This window comes from Neolamprologus multifasciatus, chromosome 10, assembly GCF_963576455.1.
Source record: "Neolamprologus multifasciatus chromosome 10, fNeoMul1.2, whole genome shotgun sequence".
Lineage (NCBI taxonomy): Eukaryota > Metazoa > Chordata > Actinopteri > Cichliformes > Cichlidae > Neolamprologus > Neolamprologus multifasciatus.
The window spans coordinates 24,901,693-24,920,711 of NC_140448.1; the positions used below are offsets into that span (position 1 = coordinate 24,901,693).

Sequence of the window (19,019 nt, forward strand, 5' to 3'; positions counted from 1 at the left end):
TAGAAAAAAAAAAAAACAATAAAAATATTTACAAAATTGACTTTATTCAGGAATCAGAGAGGGAGGAAAACGGAGGAAACTTTTGAGCAGTTTACAAATCTGTAGTTTCAAGTAACCTCAGCTGTTTTTATCCCCGATGGAAATGTTTTTACGTGAACTGTCTGTATCACCTTGTGCAACGATTTAGCCTGTAATTCTTAAGAAAATAGTTACATGCAAGTTAAAAGTTTATATATGTTCTCCATAAAGCTGCAACAGATTTCTTGGTATGCATCTGCATTTCTTTGGAAACTTTTAGGACCTATTATTTATGGACAGACTGAAGTAAATAATTAAACTTAAAAGATCTAATTTTTTTTCCTTAAAATGTCTTTATTTTAAAAAATGACAGCATTTTACGACAGAAAAATAGAATTACAGAGTGTGCAGCACGGACTCAGATATAAAGATTGCTCTGAAGGTCGGTGGTCCTGACAAACTTGCGGAGGGCATCTGTGCTTGGAGACGGATCGAGCTGAGGAGAAAGAGAAACGCAGGAAATTAAAATGAGAAACAGTTTCGTTTCATTTAAATACAGCTTTTTGTTTTTATAAACCCTCATGGATTTGATGACTGATGTTCTCTAAAAACTTGCAAGGGTTTCAAAGTATATAAAAGAGATCTCAGGTATAAATAAAGCGCATTTCCATCGTTACTGTAGGCACTGACAAATTTGCTGAAAAAAAACTCATCTTCTCTGATCTTAGACACCTGACTTGTGAAGTAACCAGAGACAATGTTGCCTGAGTCAGAGCTGGAGCATGAATCACTCTTGGATAATTCATCAGCAAGGGAAGAGCAGCTGCATCGGAAAGCAAACCTAAAACTTTCTTGGGAGATTTTAATCGGTGTCTCCGAGGGCAAGTTTTATCAAATCAAAAATCTTAAAGGTTGAAAGAGAAAAATTATAACACAAGCTGCTGCTGGAATCCCTGCTTCTGGGTTTGGTTTCATTTGGGAACTATAGTTCAGATAAATTCAACAGTGAAGCGCTTTCATTTGGCTTCCATTCTGATTCTGCCTCTTCTGCACTGCAACAAGCCGTCAAGGCTCATGGGTGTTGTATGGATTAGAGCTATACACCATGCCGGCCTGATGAACAAAAATGTGATTACTGACAAGATTAAGCCGTTAATGATCCTCGTAATAAAGTAAACCTACAGAAGTTTCACATGAGTTTAGATTGTGGACTGTGTCTACAAGAAATCTCAAAGGTCTAACCAGACAGTCTAAGGAGCTTAAGAAAAGCGTCTGGACTTGTTTAGGGTGCTTGAAAACGTTTCACCTCTCATCCGAGAAGCTTCTTCAGTTCTAAGGGTCAAATGGTGGAGAGTCCCAGATTCTCTCCACGATTACCATACCATATAACATGCATTGAGATGACCCTTATTGTGTTGCTCCATAAATAAAATGTAGGTGAATCTTAAAATAAATAGAGGTTGACAACAAAATAACAAATGCTGAGCAACCTATTTAGAAAATGAAAGTGTTTATGACTTCTCTTAATCACACACCTTTTCAGGAGACACTTTCTTTCAGTTTCACTCACTATCTGTGACTTTTAAATGACCTGTGGGAACTCTGACTGTGGCTATGGTTTGATAGGCAGACCTTAAAATTGAAATAAACTTTTGAAAGTTTGCTCCTCAAACTTCACAGCTCTATTTCCATCAGCATTAAAACCTGCAGTGGCGTCATCGACTGGGATTCAGCCAAGAGAGCGGCTCAGCAGATGTAGGACATTCGTGTCCATCCTTCCTTTGTGACCTTTTTAAAAGCCTCTTCAGATATAAAAAGGAAAAACAGCTCACCTGTATAGATCTGCCAAGTTTGGTTAACACAGGCTTGTAGGTCTCCATGGTGACAGAGTCAGGGCCAATGACATCACTGTAACACTGGTAAACAACAGCGGCGATGCGGTGGACCTGGCAGTGGTTCAGTACTGATGAAACAGCACAAAGAAGAAGAAGACACAAAGGTTATTGATATGCGGTGTGCGTGACCGTCCAGTGATCTCCTGATGATACATCTGTTTGTTTGGAACCTGCGTCTTTAAGAGCACTCGCACCAAAAATCAGGATGCAGGACTTTGTGTTCTCAGTGAGTGGAGAGGAGCCTAATGGCACCACATTTCATTCAGTTGGCAGAAACTGTTGTCCAAAGCGACTTCTCAAACACACACAGACACACATCAGGAGTAAACTGGGGTTCAGTATCTTACTCAAGGACACTTCAACAAGAAAAGCTGGGAAACAAACCCAGCTAAAGCTTTATTTACAGCACTTTTACAGCCTATTTCACTTTGTCCCATTACTGAAGAGAAAGACTGGTGCTGTGCAGCAGAACTAGGTGTTAAATATGTGTCTTTATAAAGCACCTTCTTAAAGCCACTTTAAATGGAATTCAAGACCAAATTGGAAATGACATACACAGAAAGTGAAAACATTTTCAAGTTAAAACACTGATCTCAGTTCACAATGAACAGTAAGATATTTTTAGCAGCTCGCTTATTTCCCAAGGGGTCACCACAGTGGATAGAGGCGGCTTGCCTGATGCAATAATCCCATTAATCTGGTCTTTGACCGGCACTTCGAGTACATTAATTTATGACCTCTTTAGGCTGGACTTGTGTCTCCATCCAGGGATTTTTTGGCACCACTACACCACAGAGCCCAGATACTTTAAGGTAAAAACCAAAGTATTTGGTTCAGTTTAAGAACATCATCCAAATCACAGCACAAAAGATAGACATAGCTACTGTGACGTCAAACTGAGCTTTGGTGTCTTGAAACCTTTTGCAGTGGGCAAGGTGTGGATGTGATTGAAACCATATGCTCACGAGCCAGTGACGCGTCAATAACAAAACATTAGCATGAGCATACGCCAGATAAATCATTTTGAAATTTAAACAGAACAAAATTCACAAAATGGGCTTCATGTTTTAGTCAGCATGACTCAAATCACATGACCAAGCCCTTAAACTCATAAGCAAACAGAGGTTGGGGCCGAACGCTGCTTTTACAGACTTCTACAGTACTGGGGTGTTTGTGCAAGCACAGGTGTCGCCCTCTGGTGGTCATGAAAAACGTTTGAGGCAATTTCTTTGTTAAGGCCTAATTTATACCAGAAACATGACTTGTTGTAGGTCTGTGAGAAAATTACTTCTTTTCACAGTAATTGTCCTCGTCATAAAACTCCTGAGTTAACACATAAGACTCTATAGAAACTCTGTAGAGGGTTTTTTCATTCATTTATAAAGAATGGGAATACGGTCTGCAGAACTAGAGCCTGACCAGTAAATCACCTGGCTTATATTTCTGGCTGATTTTGGCCTATCAGAGATTTATTCATGTATATGTTGTTCAGTAGGAGAATCTGGTGCTTGGCAGGTGTTGATTTCAAACATGGAAAGGAAACAAGAGGTGCACATGACACCAAAATAGCTTAGGAAAGGTTGCCTAGAAGGCAGAAAATCTGGGTTAAAGGAAAATGCTTCCCTAACACATCACATCACAACACAGAATAAAGCTGCCATTCAATCAAACATCAAAGGGTTTTTTTCTGCTAAATTTGCACAGCAATACCACGACTGGGGAAGCAGAGTTGCATTTTTTTATGCAGCGTCTGTAGGTTTTCCTTGTGCATTTGCAAAATAAGAGAGAAAAAGAAGTACGAACAGTTTAAGTCTGAGACATCCGAGTCACACAGTCGTGCAACAGTAATACCTGCAGCTGCAAGTCCAGTAACTATGTTGGGTTGCTCCAGTGACTGGCAGACAGGCTGATCACCAAAAGCACTGGTGTGGAGAGAGCGCAGGAAGGGAGCGGAGCTGCCGCCCAGATAGTCTGCCGTCTTATAATCAGCCACAGAGGTGTCTGACAGCATCGTCACATTCAGCTCTCTGTGCTGCAGACAGTCAAACACCTACAGGAGACAAAAGAAACACACAGTCAGGCAAACAACACTTTAACCATGCTGGTCACGCTGAAAAACCACCTCCATGTCTCACTGTAATCTCAGTGTGTGGTTAAAAACAAGCCAGTAAATAAATAATTACTGTACACTCAGTGGTTGATTTATTACTGAACACATAAGGGACCTAATATGTACCAAGAAAATGTTCCACACTACCACCAGCCTGAACATTTGGCACGAAGCAGGATAGATCAATGTTGTTTACACCAAATTCTGCCAGCAGGACTGGAGACTCGTGAGACCGGTTGATATTTGTCCAATTTGCTTCTGTTTTGGTGTGCCGGTGTCTAGTACAGCCTAGTTTATTGTTCTCTGCCGAATGGAGTGAAATTTGCTTTGGTCTCCTGCTGCTGTAGCCAATTTGAAGGTTTAGTGTGTGAGATGCTACCCTGCTTTTGCACTATAACAAATCCCAGGAGATCAGCAGTTTCTGATCTCTATAACCAGCCTGTGTGGCACCAACAACCATCACAAGATCACACTTTAACCCAGTTCTCCTGTTTGGTCTAAAAATCTGAGCTTCTTGATCATGCCTGGATGAGATACTGGTAAATGTATATTATAGCAAACCGTATGCTTTATGATGCTGTTGTGCTTCACAAGTGAAACAAAAAATAAATAAATAAATAAAATTGTGCTGAACTAAAAGAAGAAAAAAAAATCGGTTTAGAGACTGAGAAGCAGATGCTGGCCTGAACGGCTCTGCACAAAGAAAAAACAAACTGTATATAAATGATGGAAGTTTGAAGTTTAAACACATTAAACTTCAAGGGACAACTTGTTGTAAAATCATGGCCCTAACCCCAACCCAGAAGTTTTATTTGACCTCTCTAATCTGAATTTATAGGCTCAGCCGGTAGTTTCTTGCATGAAGCAGGGCTTTCTTTAAATCGGGCTTAGCTTATGAGCATTCAGTGTCAAAAATGCTCAGCTCAAGTCCTCAGAATGGGTCGCCAACAACCACTGGCTCACATTTCACATCATAAAAAAAGTCTAGAATAACAACATAACACAATCTCCCTGCAGTTCTTCGCTTAGTTCATTAAACATACCTTTTCTGTCCACTGAAAAAGCTGGTCTTCTGCAACGTAGCACGACACCTGGCATATCAAAACCTTCAAGGAAAGAAAAATAAAACTTTTTATGCAACAAGTATACTTTCATAATTTAAAAAACGAAACATTTTCAGACGTTTAACATTCAAATGCAATCGGATTTCCCCATATTCTAACTGATTAAATTAGTTTAAATCGGAGAAGAGTAAATCAACATTTTAAGCTCTGCAATAATTAGTTAAAGTTGTTGAATTAAAGTCAAACTAAACACCCAGAGGACCCACAAGTATGGATTCTTAAATATTCAAATAATCCAGAAGTTTGTGTGGCCATTTTTTGTCTTGAATATAGTGTCTCTCGTTTTGTTTTTTGTTTTTTAATACTACTGCAAACCCACCTACAAGGTGTTTGCCACCCAAAACATTAAAGAAGAATGTACTTGACACTGAAAGACATGGGACCGGTAAATTTGGGGCCCCACGGAAAGACAAAGATGATTTTAGGTGGTTCTAAAGTGGCTAAACTGGGTGTGAATGTGGGTGTGACCTTTTCCGGGGTGTAACCCGCCTCTCACTCTAGGACAGGGGACAGGCTGTAGCCACCACCTCCACTAAATACGTAGCTAAATTAGTTTGATTCAACACTCTACTGATTTTGTTGGTTACATTAGAGCATTACTTTACTATTTAGTCAGTTAATTGTCAGAGATTTCAATCAGGAACATGAGGTCAGGAAACACTTGTATTTTGCCTAAAGTGGACACATTACAAACTTCTTCAGGCTTCTCGACTCTTCAAAGAAAAATCACATTTATTGATCCTACACTGAACTGAGAGCTTTATTTAGACTTAATATCCCTGCTTTTGCTGCATTATTTTCCACCACACACACCAACTACTGTCTAAAACACACTCCTTGCCCTTTAAATCAGCATTAAAAATGAAGGTTGTGCTAGCAGGACTTTTAGTAAATCAGTGATCTTTAAATTAATGGCCAACTGTCACGGTATCTGCTGTCCACAGCTGCTCCTGTGGTCCCCCAGTACATTAAATCCCAGCAGCCACCTGAAGGCAGCAGGACACGTGTGATAAATCTGAAGCTTCCTCGGCAGCACAGGAGCAACCGTTCACTACATTTATCTTGATTGAATCACGTGTGGCTGAGGGCAGGCGGTTCTGCACACAATCAACCGGTCGGTTATAACTCTGACAACAGACACTAGATTACCAGGGTTCATTAATCCTCTGTGTAATGGCCTCTCTTCCAAGTTTTGTAACAGAACCAGCATTTCATTCTTTACTCTTGCACTGCACGTAATTTATTCAGATTTTTCTTTTATGATATCTCATCTGTTTGCAGCTCGACAGCGAACAGGCCACAACCATTATAAAGTGCCCTTGATATAAATGAGCGAACATCTCAAACAGCACTTGAAAAATATTAAACAGAAGTTCAGGAGCAAACCCATTAAACTGAATGATCATCGAGTTCTCGACCGTCAGGAGCTTTCAGATATATTTTGAAGTGCTGCCCCGCTCGGTGCGTCACTCACTGTTGGGTTGTTCTTGTGTCTGTAGAAAACACACGCTGATTCCTCGCAGCTTTGCCCCGTTACAGCTCGGCTCCTCTCGTTCCACGCCGACGCACGTCCGATTGTATCCCAGTTTGGCGTGGACAGGATGTGCACTGACAGAAAACCTGTGCAGACAGAGTCTCTCAGTTTTCAAAGAAAGCTCACAAGTTACTCAAGTGTTTAATTCCAAATAGGAAACATGAAATAACAAGAGCACTACTGGTAACCCTTACAGAAGGGAACAATAGCAAAAGGAAAGATTATGAGCAAAAATAAAAGTCCAGACTTAAGATATTGAAGGTAGGCTTGAAAAACTAATAAGATTATTTAACTGGGATTACAATATAAAGTGCCTTAAGGCAACTATTGTTGTCATTTGGTGCTATATAAATAAAACTGAATTGAAAAAGATCTGATGTCAACTGAATTTTTTCAGATCACCAAAATGCATGTTGCTGCTATCCCAGTCCACAGTAGTATACGGTGTTAGTGTTGCCGAGGGGCCTGGCCTACTGCCACCTACAGCTGTGGATCAAAACCTCACTTCAAAGAAATAAAACAGACACCAACTCAGTGAAAACAGTTAGTTAAAAAAAATTAAAAAACTACACATTCAAAGGTTCAAGACTCATTGAATAATTGAGAAAATAAGATGCAGATTAAGTGATGATCAAAAGACAAATCCCCGACTGTCTGCATTATATTTCCTGCAGTGTTTTAGCACCATATCCTACTCACTCCCCATGTCATCATTTTTAAAAGTACAAAAGGTTCTTGGAAATATTCTGTTACTGCCTCTGAGCTGACATTTTGGTCCACCATGTTCCAGTGTCCCGACGGGGATATTAAATATTCATTTAATGTGTAATAACATTGGGCATCCAGTTAAACCAATCACAGGTGAGTCAGCAGACAGGACAGAGACAGCAGCAACTTACTGGAAGCATTTTGTCCCACAGCAAGGACGAAGTCTGAACACTGCAACTTGTTTCCAGACTTCAGCGACTCAGAGACTTCAGGGCTCCAGTGCAGATGAACCTCTCTGTTTGGTTTTATGGAGAAGAAAGAGTTTAAAGATTTTCCCCCCAATCAACATTTTTATACATTTATAAAACTGCTCCTCCTAATGAGATCTGCTAATCCTGGGTTCTGGGCTTAGTGAACAAAATATTTAAACTCAGATTAAAGTTTAGACAGCCTTCCACACGTCGTTCTACGAAGATCACTAAAATCAAGTGTATTGCTGTAATAGGACGCCACTGTTGCAACAGTTTGTGACATTTCTTCCCTCCCATATTCCATGAACAACTTTAAGTGATATTATGGGAATTGGGAAGCATTCAGAAATCATGTACAGGGCAGGATTGCTGAGTGCTGAGGCATACAGAGCGTAAACGACGCCTACGCTCTTGCTTGCTCATTGAAAGCAGAGCTCCAAACTTCCCCTGGCATTAACATCAGCACAAAAGCTGTGCGCTTACAGGTTTCCATAGATGAGCAGCTCCTGGAGGTGTAACATGAACTTTTGTCTATATAATGAATGAAAAGAAAGACAAAAAACAAAATAAAAATCTATGTGTCTACTTTTTGCCTGTCATCACACAATGTGTTGGTTTGCCTTTGAAAAACTTGATTTAATTTTTTATTTCTCTTACATAAAAGAATCATGAAATCATTCCTAAAATGTGCTATTCTCTAGAACGATTTCTGGAAAAACTACACATACAAATACTTTAATGATTTTGTAATGGATAATGCCTCCATCTCACCCTTCCAACCTAACATCTTCCTCTGTATCTCCTCCTTCATTGCATCCATTATTTTTCTCTGTTGTCTTCCTCTTTCCGTCACCCTGAAAGCTTCACATTTAAAATCCTTTGCATTTAAAGTCCTTACCCTCACCTCCTACCTTTCCTTCTCTCTGGCAGCTTCCAAACACACATCTTCTCTTCCTCTGTCTTCAATCAGCAGCACTGATAAACCGGGCTTCGACTGATTTTTATGGAAATCTCACTCTTGAGGATGCCCTTCCTGACACTACCCTAACGTTTTGTTTGACTACTAAGTTTCTGTATTATCATTAATATTATTATTACTAACCATTTCCGTATTTAAGGGCATAATAGCAATGACAATGTTGCTATATCTTTTTGTACACTTGATGAAAGTGTTAAAAACTGGTTCCTGCATTAAGTGTGTAAATGCTGTTTGAATGGGTGAACTGAAAACTCATGTGTCATGTTAGCTCAGTTAGCTTCAGCGGCAGATATCCATCCAGCTGACCGAGTAAGAAAATGCTTAAACTGGGATGATATGGTCTGCATACCTTTGTACGTCTTAGTATTTCACTGGCAATAATCTCTGAATTTCAGCGAGCTAACTAGCTAGATTAACTAAACCCGATTCCCCTCTGCATGCTCTTTCTGCGTTCACTCCCCGATGCTACAGCTAGTTATTTACCTTTTTTCCTCCAGCTCTCTGCGGATTTGCTCATCTTCCTCGTTTTCATCAAGCTCATCGTCGTCTTCCTCCACAGCCCGAGAGTAAACCGACAGCACTTCCCCGAAAAACGTCGCCATAATCGTTGTGCTTTCAGAACAAAGTGAAAGTTTAGCTACAGATTTTTCAGACAGGTAGCCATGACGTGCATGCCACGACTTCCGCCGGCAGCAGGATCTCTTCAGAATAAAAGCCTAATTTTAAACACTGAAATTTCAGAATAAATGAGTTGAGCCTACAAACCCCAGATGACCAAACATGAAGTCCAGTGGACAGCGAACAGCATTGGCCAAAATTGCAAAGAAATAATCTTTAATACAAATTATATCAGTAAATTCCTGTTTAGCTCCTCCTGTGGGAATAGCAATATTTCACAATAATGAAAATACTTGGATATTTAAAAGTAGCAGTTTCGTGAAATAACCACTCGATCTGACCAAGGTATGCATAAGAGCATTTATAAAGGCACACCATATGAACTGAACTGATTGAACTGATTTCTTCGACAAAACAGTGAGTTCACTGTTCTCAAATCCCCTCCAAAGTCTCCAGATGTCAATCCAACAGAAATCTTTGGGATGTGGTGGAATGGGAGAATCAAATCATGGGTGCTCAAGGAGCTGACAAATCTGCAGCAATCCCGTGATGCTATCAAGTCAGGACCAAAATCTCTGAGGAATGTTTCCAGTTGCTTGGCAGTTCGGAAGGTCAAAGGAAGTCTGAACCAGTGCTAGAAAGGTGTAGCCAAGGAAGTGGCTTGTGAGTGTAAAAATATGGAACTGCTAATCATGTGTTTTGTAAACAGATCCTTCATTAAGAGGATCTTACTTTTAACAATTCTTTATAAATAATAATAATAATAATAATAATAATAATAATAATAATAATAATAATAATAATAATACATTTAAGATCAAGTCTGCTGTTTGTGGCCAGTGAAGTATGGAGTTTGACTCTCATAAAGTTATCTAAATAGTTGAATGTCTTAACTCCTTGAGATAAACTATGTCAGTGTGTTAGAGCTAAATAAATAGATGAAAACGATTTTTGCATTCAATTATCTTAAATGATAGTTTTTCATTTTTCTCCAGAGTGTCTTTTAACGGTGTAAGTCTGAACCATGAAATAATTGCCAGATTTTTTTTTAACTGGAGTGTTTATTGAACTTTTCTCTATATATTTTTTTTTTTTTTAAAAAGAGAAAGAACTTAAATCTCAATGTCCATATATGAGTTTCAATTTTGGGAATTTATGAGTAATTTATTTAAGACAAAAAATGAGGCTGTTCAGAGATTTTTTTTTCTTTTTTCTTTCTTTCTTTGGTTTTTTTTTTTGTTGCTTACAGGAGGATTCCTGTTAATCTTTTTATCGTTTCTGGGTTGTGAATGAACAGGACGAATGATTAAAACAAGAAAAGGTATTTCAATGTTCAAATGAGCAAGGGGTCAGCTTTAAGATCAAGCTTGAAGCAAGTGAAGCGTAATATTACCATCTCATGTGCAGAAATACCTTAAATTGAGTGGCTCAAACATGCTGTGCGTGCACATGGAGAAGTGCAAAACCATCACTCCACACAATCCTTGGGGGAAGCTCAAAGCCCGAGGCGGCATGACTTCCCAGCGTTTTTCTGCCATTGCAGTTCACTCAAATCAATGAATGATTTAAGGCTGTGGCTCTCCATTGAATTTACATGGTGTGTGGTTTTACAATGCATAATGGCTTGAATACGACAAGCAATTAGAGTCGGGATGCTTGATGTACTATTTCTGGCCTTGGTACCGATCAGAGGTAAACTTGACATGCCACATGGCTCCACCAGCGTCTTACTGGTAATGCATAATTAACACGAGAGGAAGAAAGCAGGAATACAAAATTTCAGAAGCTTTCAAATTACCTTCAGCTGTATAGCTAGCTGGAAACACAAGCCAAGTCATGTTAGGGCAAATTGGCCTCAAGTTGACTGCAGAGCATCCACCCCATCTATTGTATTGTATAATTCATATTCCCGTAAGCGGTGCCCTGGGAGATGAGGGACAAACAGAAATGTGATGATATCAGCACAGCCATAAAAATACTTCATTGTCACCAGAAAACGTCTGGCGTTGGAAAGAGGGCTCGGATTAGAGGACAAAGTCTGGACTAGAATAGAGAGTATGCTCTATTACCAGTGTAGTGCAATAATGTAGCAGGAGGCCATAAACTAACAGCAGTGAGGCTTCCTGTCACAAAATGGAGCAACATGCTAGGGGAAAGCTTCGGGCTGCTGTTAATGTAATTGATAGTAGAGAGAGGGGAGAGAGGGAGGAAGAGGAGGGGGGATGCTCTACAGCTTAACAAACACAAAGCCTCCAGGGTTTAAGAGAATAGAGGAATGTCAACAATGGGACAAACAGGGCATGTCACAACTTTACTGTCCATTAAAAATAGGACAGACAGTCAGAGGGGACAGACAAGGACCCCGTCCAGCGGGGACGAGGGTTTGTCTGTTTGTCCTACACTTTGATCAAGAGCACCACATTCCTCTTGCGGTGGTTGGCAGGGGCGTGCTCGCCTCCCCTTAAAAGATTTATCTCAACATACCCATCTTGCCTGCTGATTAAGCTGCATGAATTAGGCTTTTAAAGAAAATCTCATTATATAAGAGGAATGAATTCCAAATCAACCAAAACAATCTCTACTTGGAAAACATGAAATAAACAGAGCTGACACACAAAAGGAATGACTATGCTGTTAACACAAAGGTAAAGAGGGGGAAGGGAGAAAAGCGCACTGCTCACACTGAGAACAATTTGACAGTATTAATTATACACAGAAGAGGGTGCTTTTCACACAGAGGCATACGAGACAAGGTTACCTTTCACACATTTAAGAGCATTAATTATGTGCAAAAGAGAGCGTAGTTCAAACAGAAGCAGACAAGACAATGGAGCTATTCATAAATACAGCAATTTGAAAGCACTTGTTATTTTTTATTGAGTCAAAAAATTTATTTTGCTTACACAAGAGAGAGAGATTTTGACTCATGTACAGATTTTTTTTATTGTGTTGTTTTCCAGGTTTCCATATTTGTAAGATGCAATGTTTACATATTTAGGTTTATTGCATTTCCCTCTCTTTAAACTTGGCTCTCACTGTCAAACCTGCTGAATGATTGAGGTGCATACCAGGCAGGTGCGGATACCCAGAACTGCAAGACTCTCATTTCAATTTCAGGCAAGCTGCACTTTTAGTGCATCAGGATGAAAATAGGGACACAATTCCATTTTGGTCTGGAAACTCAGCCACAAGCCTCTCACCTCACTGAACAGCTGCTCCTTGAGGCCTTGCAGAGCTAGCTGAGTGAAATCAAGTCCTGGAAATGCTCTCGTCTAATTGACTGTCACCCTTAAGGACAAATGAAGAGTGACAGACAAGTGGGGAATCGATATTTGTCAAGAGAATCTGAGGCTCTTTTCTACATAGAGGTATAGCAAAACTAGGGACCAGTGCAAGGATAAAAGGAACTCAACCATCACAGTTATCAGTGAGCTGAATTGTTAATGAAAATGTTCTTAAGTTAAGTAGCTCTATATCAGATAATAATTAACTTGAGTTTTAGGACAGGCACAAAAATATCGAATAAATGCCTAATCTTTGTTGGGCTTCATGGACAGCAATTCATTTTTTCAAAGAAAATATGGGTTAAATATACAGGGTGGGCCATTTATAGACCATAATAAAATGGGAATGGTTGGTGATATTAAAGTCCTGTTTGTGGCACATTAGTATATGTGAGGGGGCAAACTCCTCAAGATGGGTGGTGACCATGATGGCCATTTAGAAGTCGGACATCTTGGATACAACTTTTGTTTTTTCAATAGGAAGAGGGCCATGTGACACATCAAACTTATTGGTAATGTCACAAGAAAAACAATGGTGTGCTTGGTTTCAACGTGACTGTATTCTTTCATGAGTTATTTACAAGTTTCTCTTTGTTCACAGCCATTGACATGTCGAAGAGGTTAACACGTGAGGAGCAGATCGAAATTGTGTTGATATCCGGTGAACACAATAACCGGGTCATTGCAGCAGATTTCAATGCAAGACAGCCTACGAGACCACCCATCTCCCATGCTACAGTTAGCAAACTGCTTGCTAAGTTTCGTGAAACTGGTTCAGTGTTGGATTTTGCAAAATGTGGACGCAAGAAAACTGTCACTAATGAAGAAACATCAGTGGCTGTCCTAGCTTCATTCAGCAAGAGCCCACAGCGTAGCACTCATCGCATGTCACTGGAGAGTGGCATTAGTCGAACATCCCTTCGGCGGATATTAGCTACTCACAAATGGCACCCTTACAAACTTCAGCTACTGCAGCATCTCAACAAGGATGACCCAGATCGGCACACAGAATTTGCAAAAGGGGCAAAACAAACATTGGAACAGGACCCTCAGTTCATGCAAAAGATTTTGTTCAGTGATGAGGCAAACTTTTATGTGAATGGTGAAGTTAACAAACAAAACCACCGCTATTGGTCTGACACTAACCCACATTGGATGGATCCCTCCAAGACTGTTGGAACAACAAAAGCAATGGTTTGGTGTGGTATATGGGGTACAACGATAGTGGGCCCATTCTTCATCAATGGAAACCTCAAGGCCACTGGATATTTGAAATTGCTACATGATGATGTGTTTCCCTCTTTATGCACTGAAGCTGGCACGTTCCCTGAGTTTTTCCAGCAAGATGGTGCACCGCCACATTATGGGTGCCAGGTCCGAGCATACCTAGATGAACAGTTTCCTGGAAAGTGGATTGGTCATCGTGGGCCAGTTGAATGGCCCCCAAGGTCTCCCGATCTGACCCCCTCAGACTTTTATCATCTGAAGGCAATTGTCTATGGTGTGAAGATATGAGATGTGCAGCACCTGAAACTACGGATACTGGATGCCTGTGCTGGCATTTCTCCTGCGGTGTTGGTATCAGTGTGTGAAGAGTGGGTGAAGAGGGTTGCATTGACAATCCAACACGATGGGCAGCACATTGAACACATTTTATAAGTGGTCAGAAACTTGTAAATAACTCATGAAAGAATAAAGTTACGTTGAAACCAAGCACACCATTGTTTTTCTTGTGACATTACCAATAAGTCTGATGTGTCACATGGCCCTCTTCCTATTGAAAAAACAAAAGTTGTATCCAAGATGTCTGACTTCTAAATGGCCACCATGGTCACCACCCATCTTGAGGAGTTTGCCCCCTCACATATACTAATGTGCCACAAACAGGACTTTAATATCACCAACCATTCCCATGTTATTACGGTGTATCCATATAAATGGCCCACCCTGTAGATAACTGCTCATTGCTCTGATATAACACTAACACATCTAACACAGTGAAGATGGTTTGTGTTACATCTAGTGTCGTCTTTGTGAGTGTGGTGACAGAGATATCCTAGTTATTGGATGGATTATGATTAATGTGCTCCAGATACTCATGGTCCCCTTGGGATGAGTTGTATAACATTAGTGACCCTCTGGTTTTACATATTGGATTTGAGCTGAGCTAATGATACAAATACAGCATTACTGTGGTAGATATTAACACCGGTGGGCATGTTTAATGTTTATTAGTATTAAGACAAGGATGGACTCTTTCTCTGCTGAATTTGCATGTTCTTCCCATGTTTGCGTGGATTCTCTACCAGTATTCCTGCTTCCTTCCACAGTCCAAAGACATGTATGGAGTTAGGTTAAGTGGAGATTTTAAACTGCTTGAATGTGAACATTTGTTTATGTGTCTTATTGGCCCTGCGATGGGTTGGCAGCCTGTCCATGATGTACTCTACCTCTCACCATGTAGGAGCTGGGATAGGCTCCAGCCCCCTGTAGCCCTGAACTGGAGAAGCAGAAGAGAATGGATGGATGGATGGATGGATGGATGGATGGATGGATGGATGGATGGAGTCCAATAATTCTGTGAATCCTTCTTTTTAGCTGCTCATTGATGGATTAAAAGTTTAGATGGACTGAAAGTCTGGCTGGAGTAGTGTCACCTGTTCCTGACAAATCTCATGCTAGTGCACCCATTTCCCACCAACTCATTACTAGCACATATTTCCAGATCGTTCCGTCTTTTAGAACTGCTATAGACTCTGTTATGTATTCACGTATTTAACTGTTTCCCCTTCATTCACCCTACATCACCTTTAGTGCCTGCTTCCCCTCGGGCTCATAATCAAACACTCACTCTGGAAAAATTATTCACCTGTGAAGGACCTCAGCAGCCTGCCCACTCTTCACCAACCCCCTTCAATATTGTGCATTCTGGTCTTGTAATAAAAACCCTAAAAGTGTGTTTGTTGTTATTCTGTCTCAGTACCTGCCTTTCTTCTAGTTTCGGCTAAAAACATAACAATATAGAGAAGAGCATCACAGATCCTCTAAAGACTGTACAAATACTAAACACAGGCACAGATCAGACTCATACCTGATTAGTTAATGACTGATTAACGAGTGATTCTCACTGTTTTTTAAAAACCAATATAGAAAGGAACCAGCAGGCGAGTCTGTAATGTTGGTATCAGCTCAAAATAAAGTAATAACCTTTTGTAAAGCACATCAGTATAATTATGAATACTTGCAATAATTCAAACATGTGAGTGAGAGCCACAGCGGTGAGGCTAAACGCGACATGGGCCAAACTAATCAGAGAATAATCAGCTAATCAAAAGCTGAGGCCAAAAGGTAAGTTTTAAGTTTCACTCTAAAGGGGAGCCCTCCTGATGTCATCAGAGAAATTATTCCAGGGATTATTTAATTATTGTGAAGTATAATGAACACTGCAGCCTCCTGGGTCAGTTAACAGGGCTGTGGTCTGCTGTATTCACCACTGAAATGCACATAAGGACAATTTTATTAAGGAAGAAAATGCAACACAGAACTTGGAGTCTTTATAGCTGCCGTGGGGGGTTTGGAGCCCTATCTGCGCACTGTTGCCCTCCCAGGGAAACCTCAAACTCCCGCTCCGTCAGACCACCTACCAACACTTATTCACACGTAGGAGTGTTTTAAAGTGCTCACTCCAGCTGAGCTGCATGTCTGTGTGCTGTGGGAGGAAAGTGGAGCGCCTGGAGGACTCCTACACAGACACACGGAGAACATGCAAGCCCCACGCAGAGAGCATCAGTTGCTTAGGAACAGAATTGTTCATCTGATGTGGGTGTGATCACTTTTACGTAGGGTGTGGGTTTTATTCATGCAAACTTGCGTGAAGCAGGGGTTTCATAACGCTCATAATGCCTGGAGGTGGGTGGAAAAGGTGAGCTGCTGCTTATGCGCTATCTGCCAGCTGAACAACCGGTTGCTATAACAAAGCTGGTGCAAAGTGGAGAAAAGGATTGTTTTAGAAATTCAAAGCTGTATGAAATATTTATATAAACACTTTTACTGTGTGATTCACCCTTCACTGGTGCTCCCTGCTGTCATATCTTGCTAAAAAATTAGTTTCACTAAACTAAACCTGCTTCAGCCCCCTCCAGCTCAATCCTCCAGCGTTATGTGGTTCAGTTTGTGCCCAAAATAGGTGCAAACTGAACCAGCTGAACTGACATAAAGGTTTTAAAACATTGCCTTTGACCACTTACCCTTATTCGTACTGATTATTTGTCATTATGTCCCGATTGAGTTGAAGTTATGTTTCTGCAAAGTGTTGTCGTCTCTGCATTGTAATTTGAATGGCAGGCAATTCAAAGAGCACACACGTGCATGGCTACCAGCTGAATAAAGTAATCCAGGGTTGCAGAAAACAGTCAAAAGTTTAGATGCTGTTAAAAAAATGTTAGAGTCTGTTAGTATCTGTGCACAGAAGGTTACCATCCAGGAATGGTGACTTTTTTTTTCTGCACAGAGGATTGGTGATTTAACTGTCACACCTCACACAAACCCTGAACAGGAGCAGGTTTGGTCTGCAGCAGGACGTGAACCACCTTAATATCAGTGAAAGCTCAGGCTTAACCCTGATGTTACCTGGATAAGCCCAAACCTGCTTCCTTTATAGATCTCCTGCTATGCTGGCATGTTATATTTTGAAGAAGCTAAATAAGTTAAATAAAGATTCTGCAAACTGTGATGTACAAGGATAAATATATTGATTTAAATTGATAAAATACAGGATACTTGCTGACTTGCTGACTTGTGTAGTTTAAATGATTCGTTTTGGCATTAATCAAAAACTTTAAGTGGTATTTTTAGTGGTATTCCAGTATTCCAGAAATATCTCCCTGTATATAGCAGGTTGAGAAGTTTAACTCTAAAGGTATTATCATGAGGCGTAAAATTGCTAAATTTTGTAAAGGAATTGTATCTACATTTGTTCAGATGCATTCCTTTCTTTTTCTTTTTTGATGATGTATATTAAATTTATCTGACAATGTTCACTGACAATGAATAAAGTACAAAAATACCTTCAGCTATGCTCCTTCCCATTAAAATAGTGCAGGTCCCTGCTTCAGATTTGTGCCCACACTTCCTGCCTTCCACCATTGGACTACCAGTCCAATCAATTTCCAGCCTATTTACATTAAAGCAGGGCTGCCAACTTTCCATTTGTTGCATCTGTGTTTTAAGGTGATCAGTCTAACTTTGCATCTGTAGTGCAGGAGAACATGCAGAGGGTTGGTGTGAAGAAGACGCTGCGGATCGGGTGAGATGGAGGCAGGTGGTGATCAGCTGTGCAGCTCCTAAAGGGGCATAGGTTGGAGAGGAGATGGGCATAGAAAATGTGGGTGTCCTAGTGTAGCCCTGCTCTTGTCATGTGTGACCCCCTCGTCTGTCCCATTTTCTGTCCATGGACTTTATGTGATTAGACTATTATATATCATAAATCAATGTTTGAATTAAATTTTATGTATTATGTTGTATTCACACTTTACCGGTACTATATCCAGTTGTCAAGTATGGCATTGTTTTTTCTTTCAGTAAATCTTTGTCTAACTGTTTGATTTTCTTTACACAAAAATGTGCTTAACTTAAATCCAATGTATTTATTTTGTTAACATAAGACATTATCAAGGATCAGGCAGGTATAGCTGTGTGGGAAGCAGCACCCAGAACTCAGGATATAGGATGAGGTAATAAAGTGAGCCTTTAATATTGTGCTAAAATAACAGAAAGTCCAAGATAAACCAAAAGTTAAGCTCAAACAAGGGAAAGCACATATTAAGGAATACCATGGGGAACACACAGCAGTGACTGATGATACAACATTGGGCAAGGAGAGACTCAGACAATATATATACACAAATACAGTTGGATTGATGATTGAGACGTCCTTAGGTGCAAAGTTTTTAAGACATTTCAGCTGTTTTAAAACTGAATCCACATTGAGGTGCTTCGTGTTCTACATAACGCGCATCTGAATCTCAAGTTCAGTAAGAAATCTGCATTCACTCTTCTGTCTGTCTTCAGGACATGACACTTTACCACTCTGTCAAACTCAATTTCGTCATTATCACTCTAGTCCAACAGTTTCGTCAGGCGCCATCTGCACACCGATCAGCCTCTGTTCACTTTAAATCCCTGCTCGTCTGTCATTCTGCCTTTCAGAATCTCAATTGTGTGACCCGCCTCTTCCTGGTCACTCAGAGAACCTCTCCAGCTGCTCCATCGCCATCCCCACCAGCATTTACACTACAGGCGGTCATGTTCTACTTCCTGCCATCATTGCACTCTAATTACCAGTTAGTTCATTACTCAAACTTTGTGCTTCCGTAAAGTCTGTTCATTTCCTTAATATGATCTCTTCTTATTGAAGTGCTTGCTCAGTTTTGCTTCTATAACCTGTTTTCTTTCAGTTTGACACAACTACCTAAACCTGGAGACTGCACTGGATTTAAA

At 40.3% G+C, this 19,019-nt stretch overlaps 1 protein-coding gene across 1 annotated transcript; it reads right to left on the reverse strand.

Annotated features, from left to right (window-relative positions):
• Positions 1–27: 27 nt before the first annotated feature.
• On the reverse strand, positions 28–9,326 carry psmg1 (proteasome (prosome, macropain) assembly chaperone 1). Its single transcript, XM_085174914.1, has 7 exons — positions 9,103–9,326; positions 7,581–7,684; positions 6,622–6,767; positions 5,067–5,129; positions 3,765–3,963; positions 1,851–1,981; positions 28–514 (listed from the first exon to the last, which is right to left on the reverse strand). The coding sequence occupies exons 1-7, from the start codon at positions 9,219–9,221 to the stop codon at positions 437–439; spliced, it is 840 nt and encodes a 279-aa protein (XP_085031040.1). The 5' UTR covers positions 9,222–9,326; the 3' UTR covers positions 28–436.
• Between the last annotated feature and the right edge of the window lie 9,693 nt (positions 9,327–19,019).

Coding starts and splice junctions, on each gene's coding strand:
- psmg1 (XM_085174914.1), bottom strand. CDS start 9,221: ATGGCGACGTTTTTCGGGGAAGTGCTGTCGGTTTACTCTCGGGCTGTG. Junction 6,768..7,580: donor TGTGGGACAAAATGCTTCCA/GTAAGTTGCTGC, acceptor CTGTCTGCACAG/GTTTTCTGTCAGTGCACATC. Junction 515..1,850: donor AACTTGGCAGATCTATACAG/GTGAGCTGTTTT, acceptor CTTTCTCCTCAG/CTCGATCCGTCTCCAAGCAC.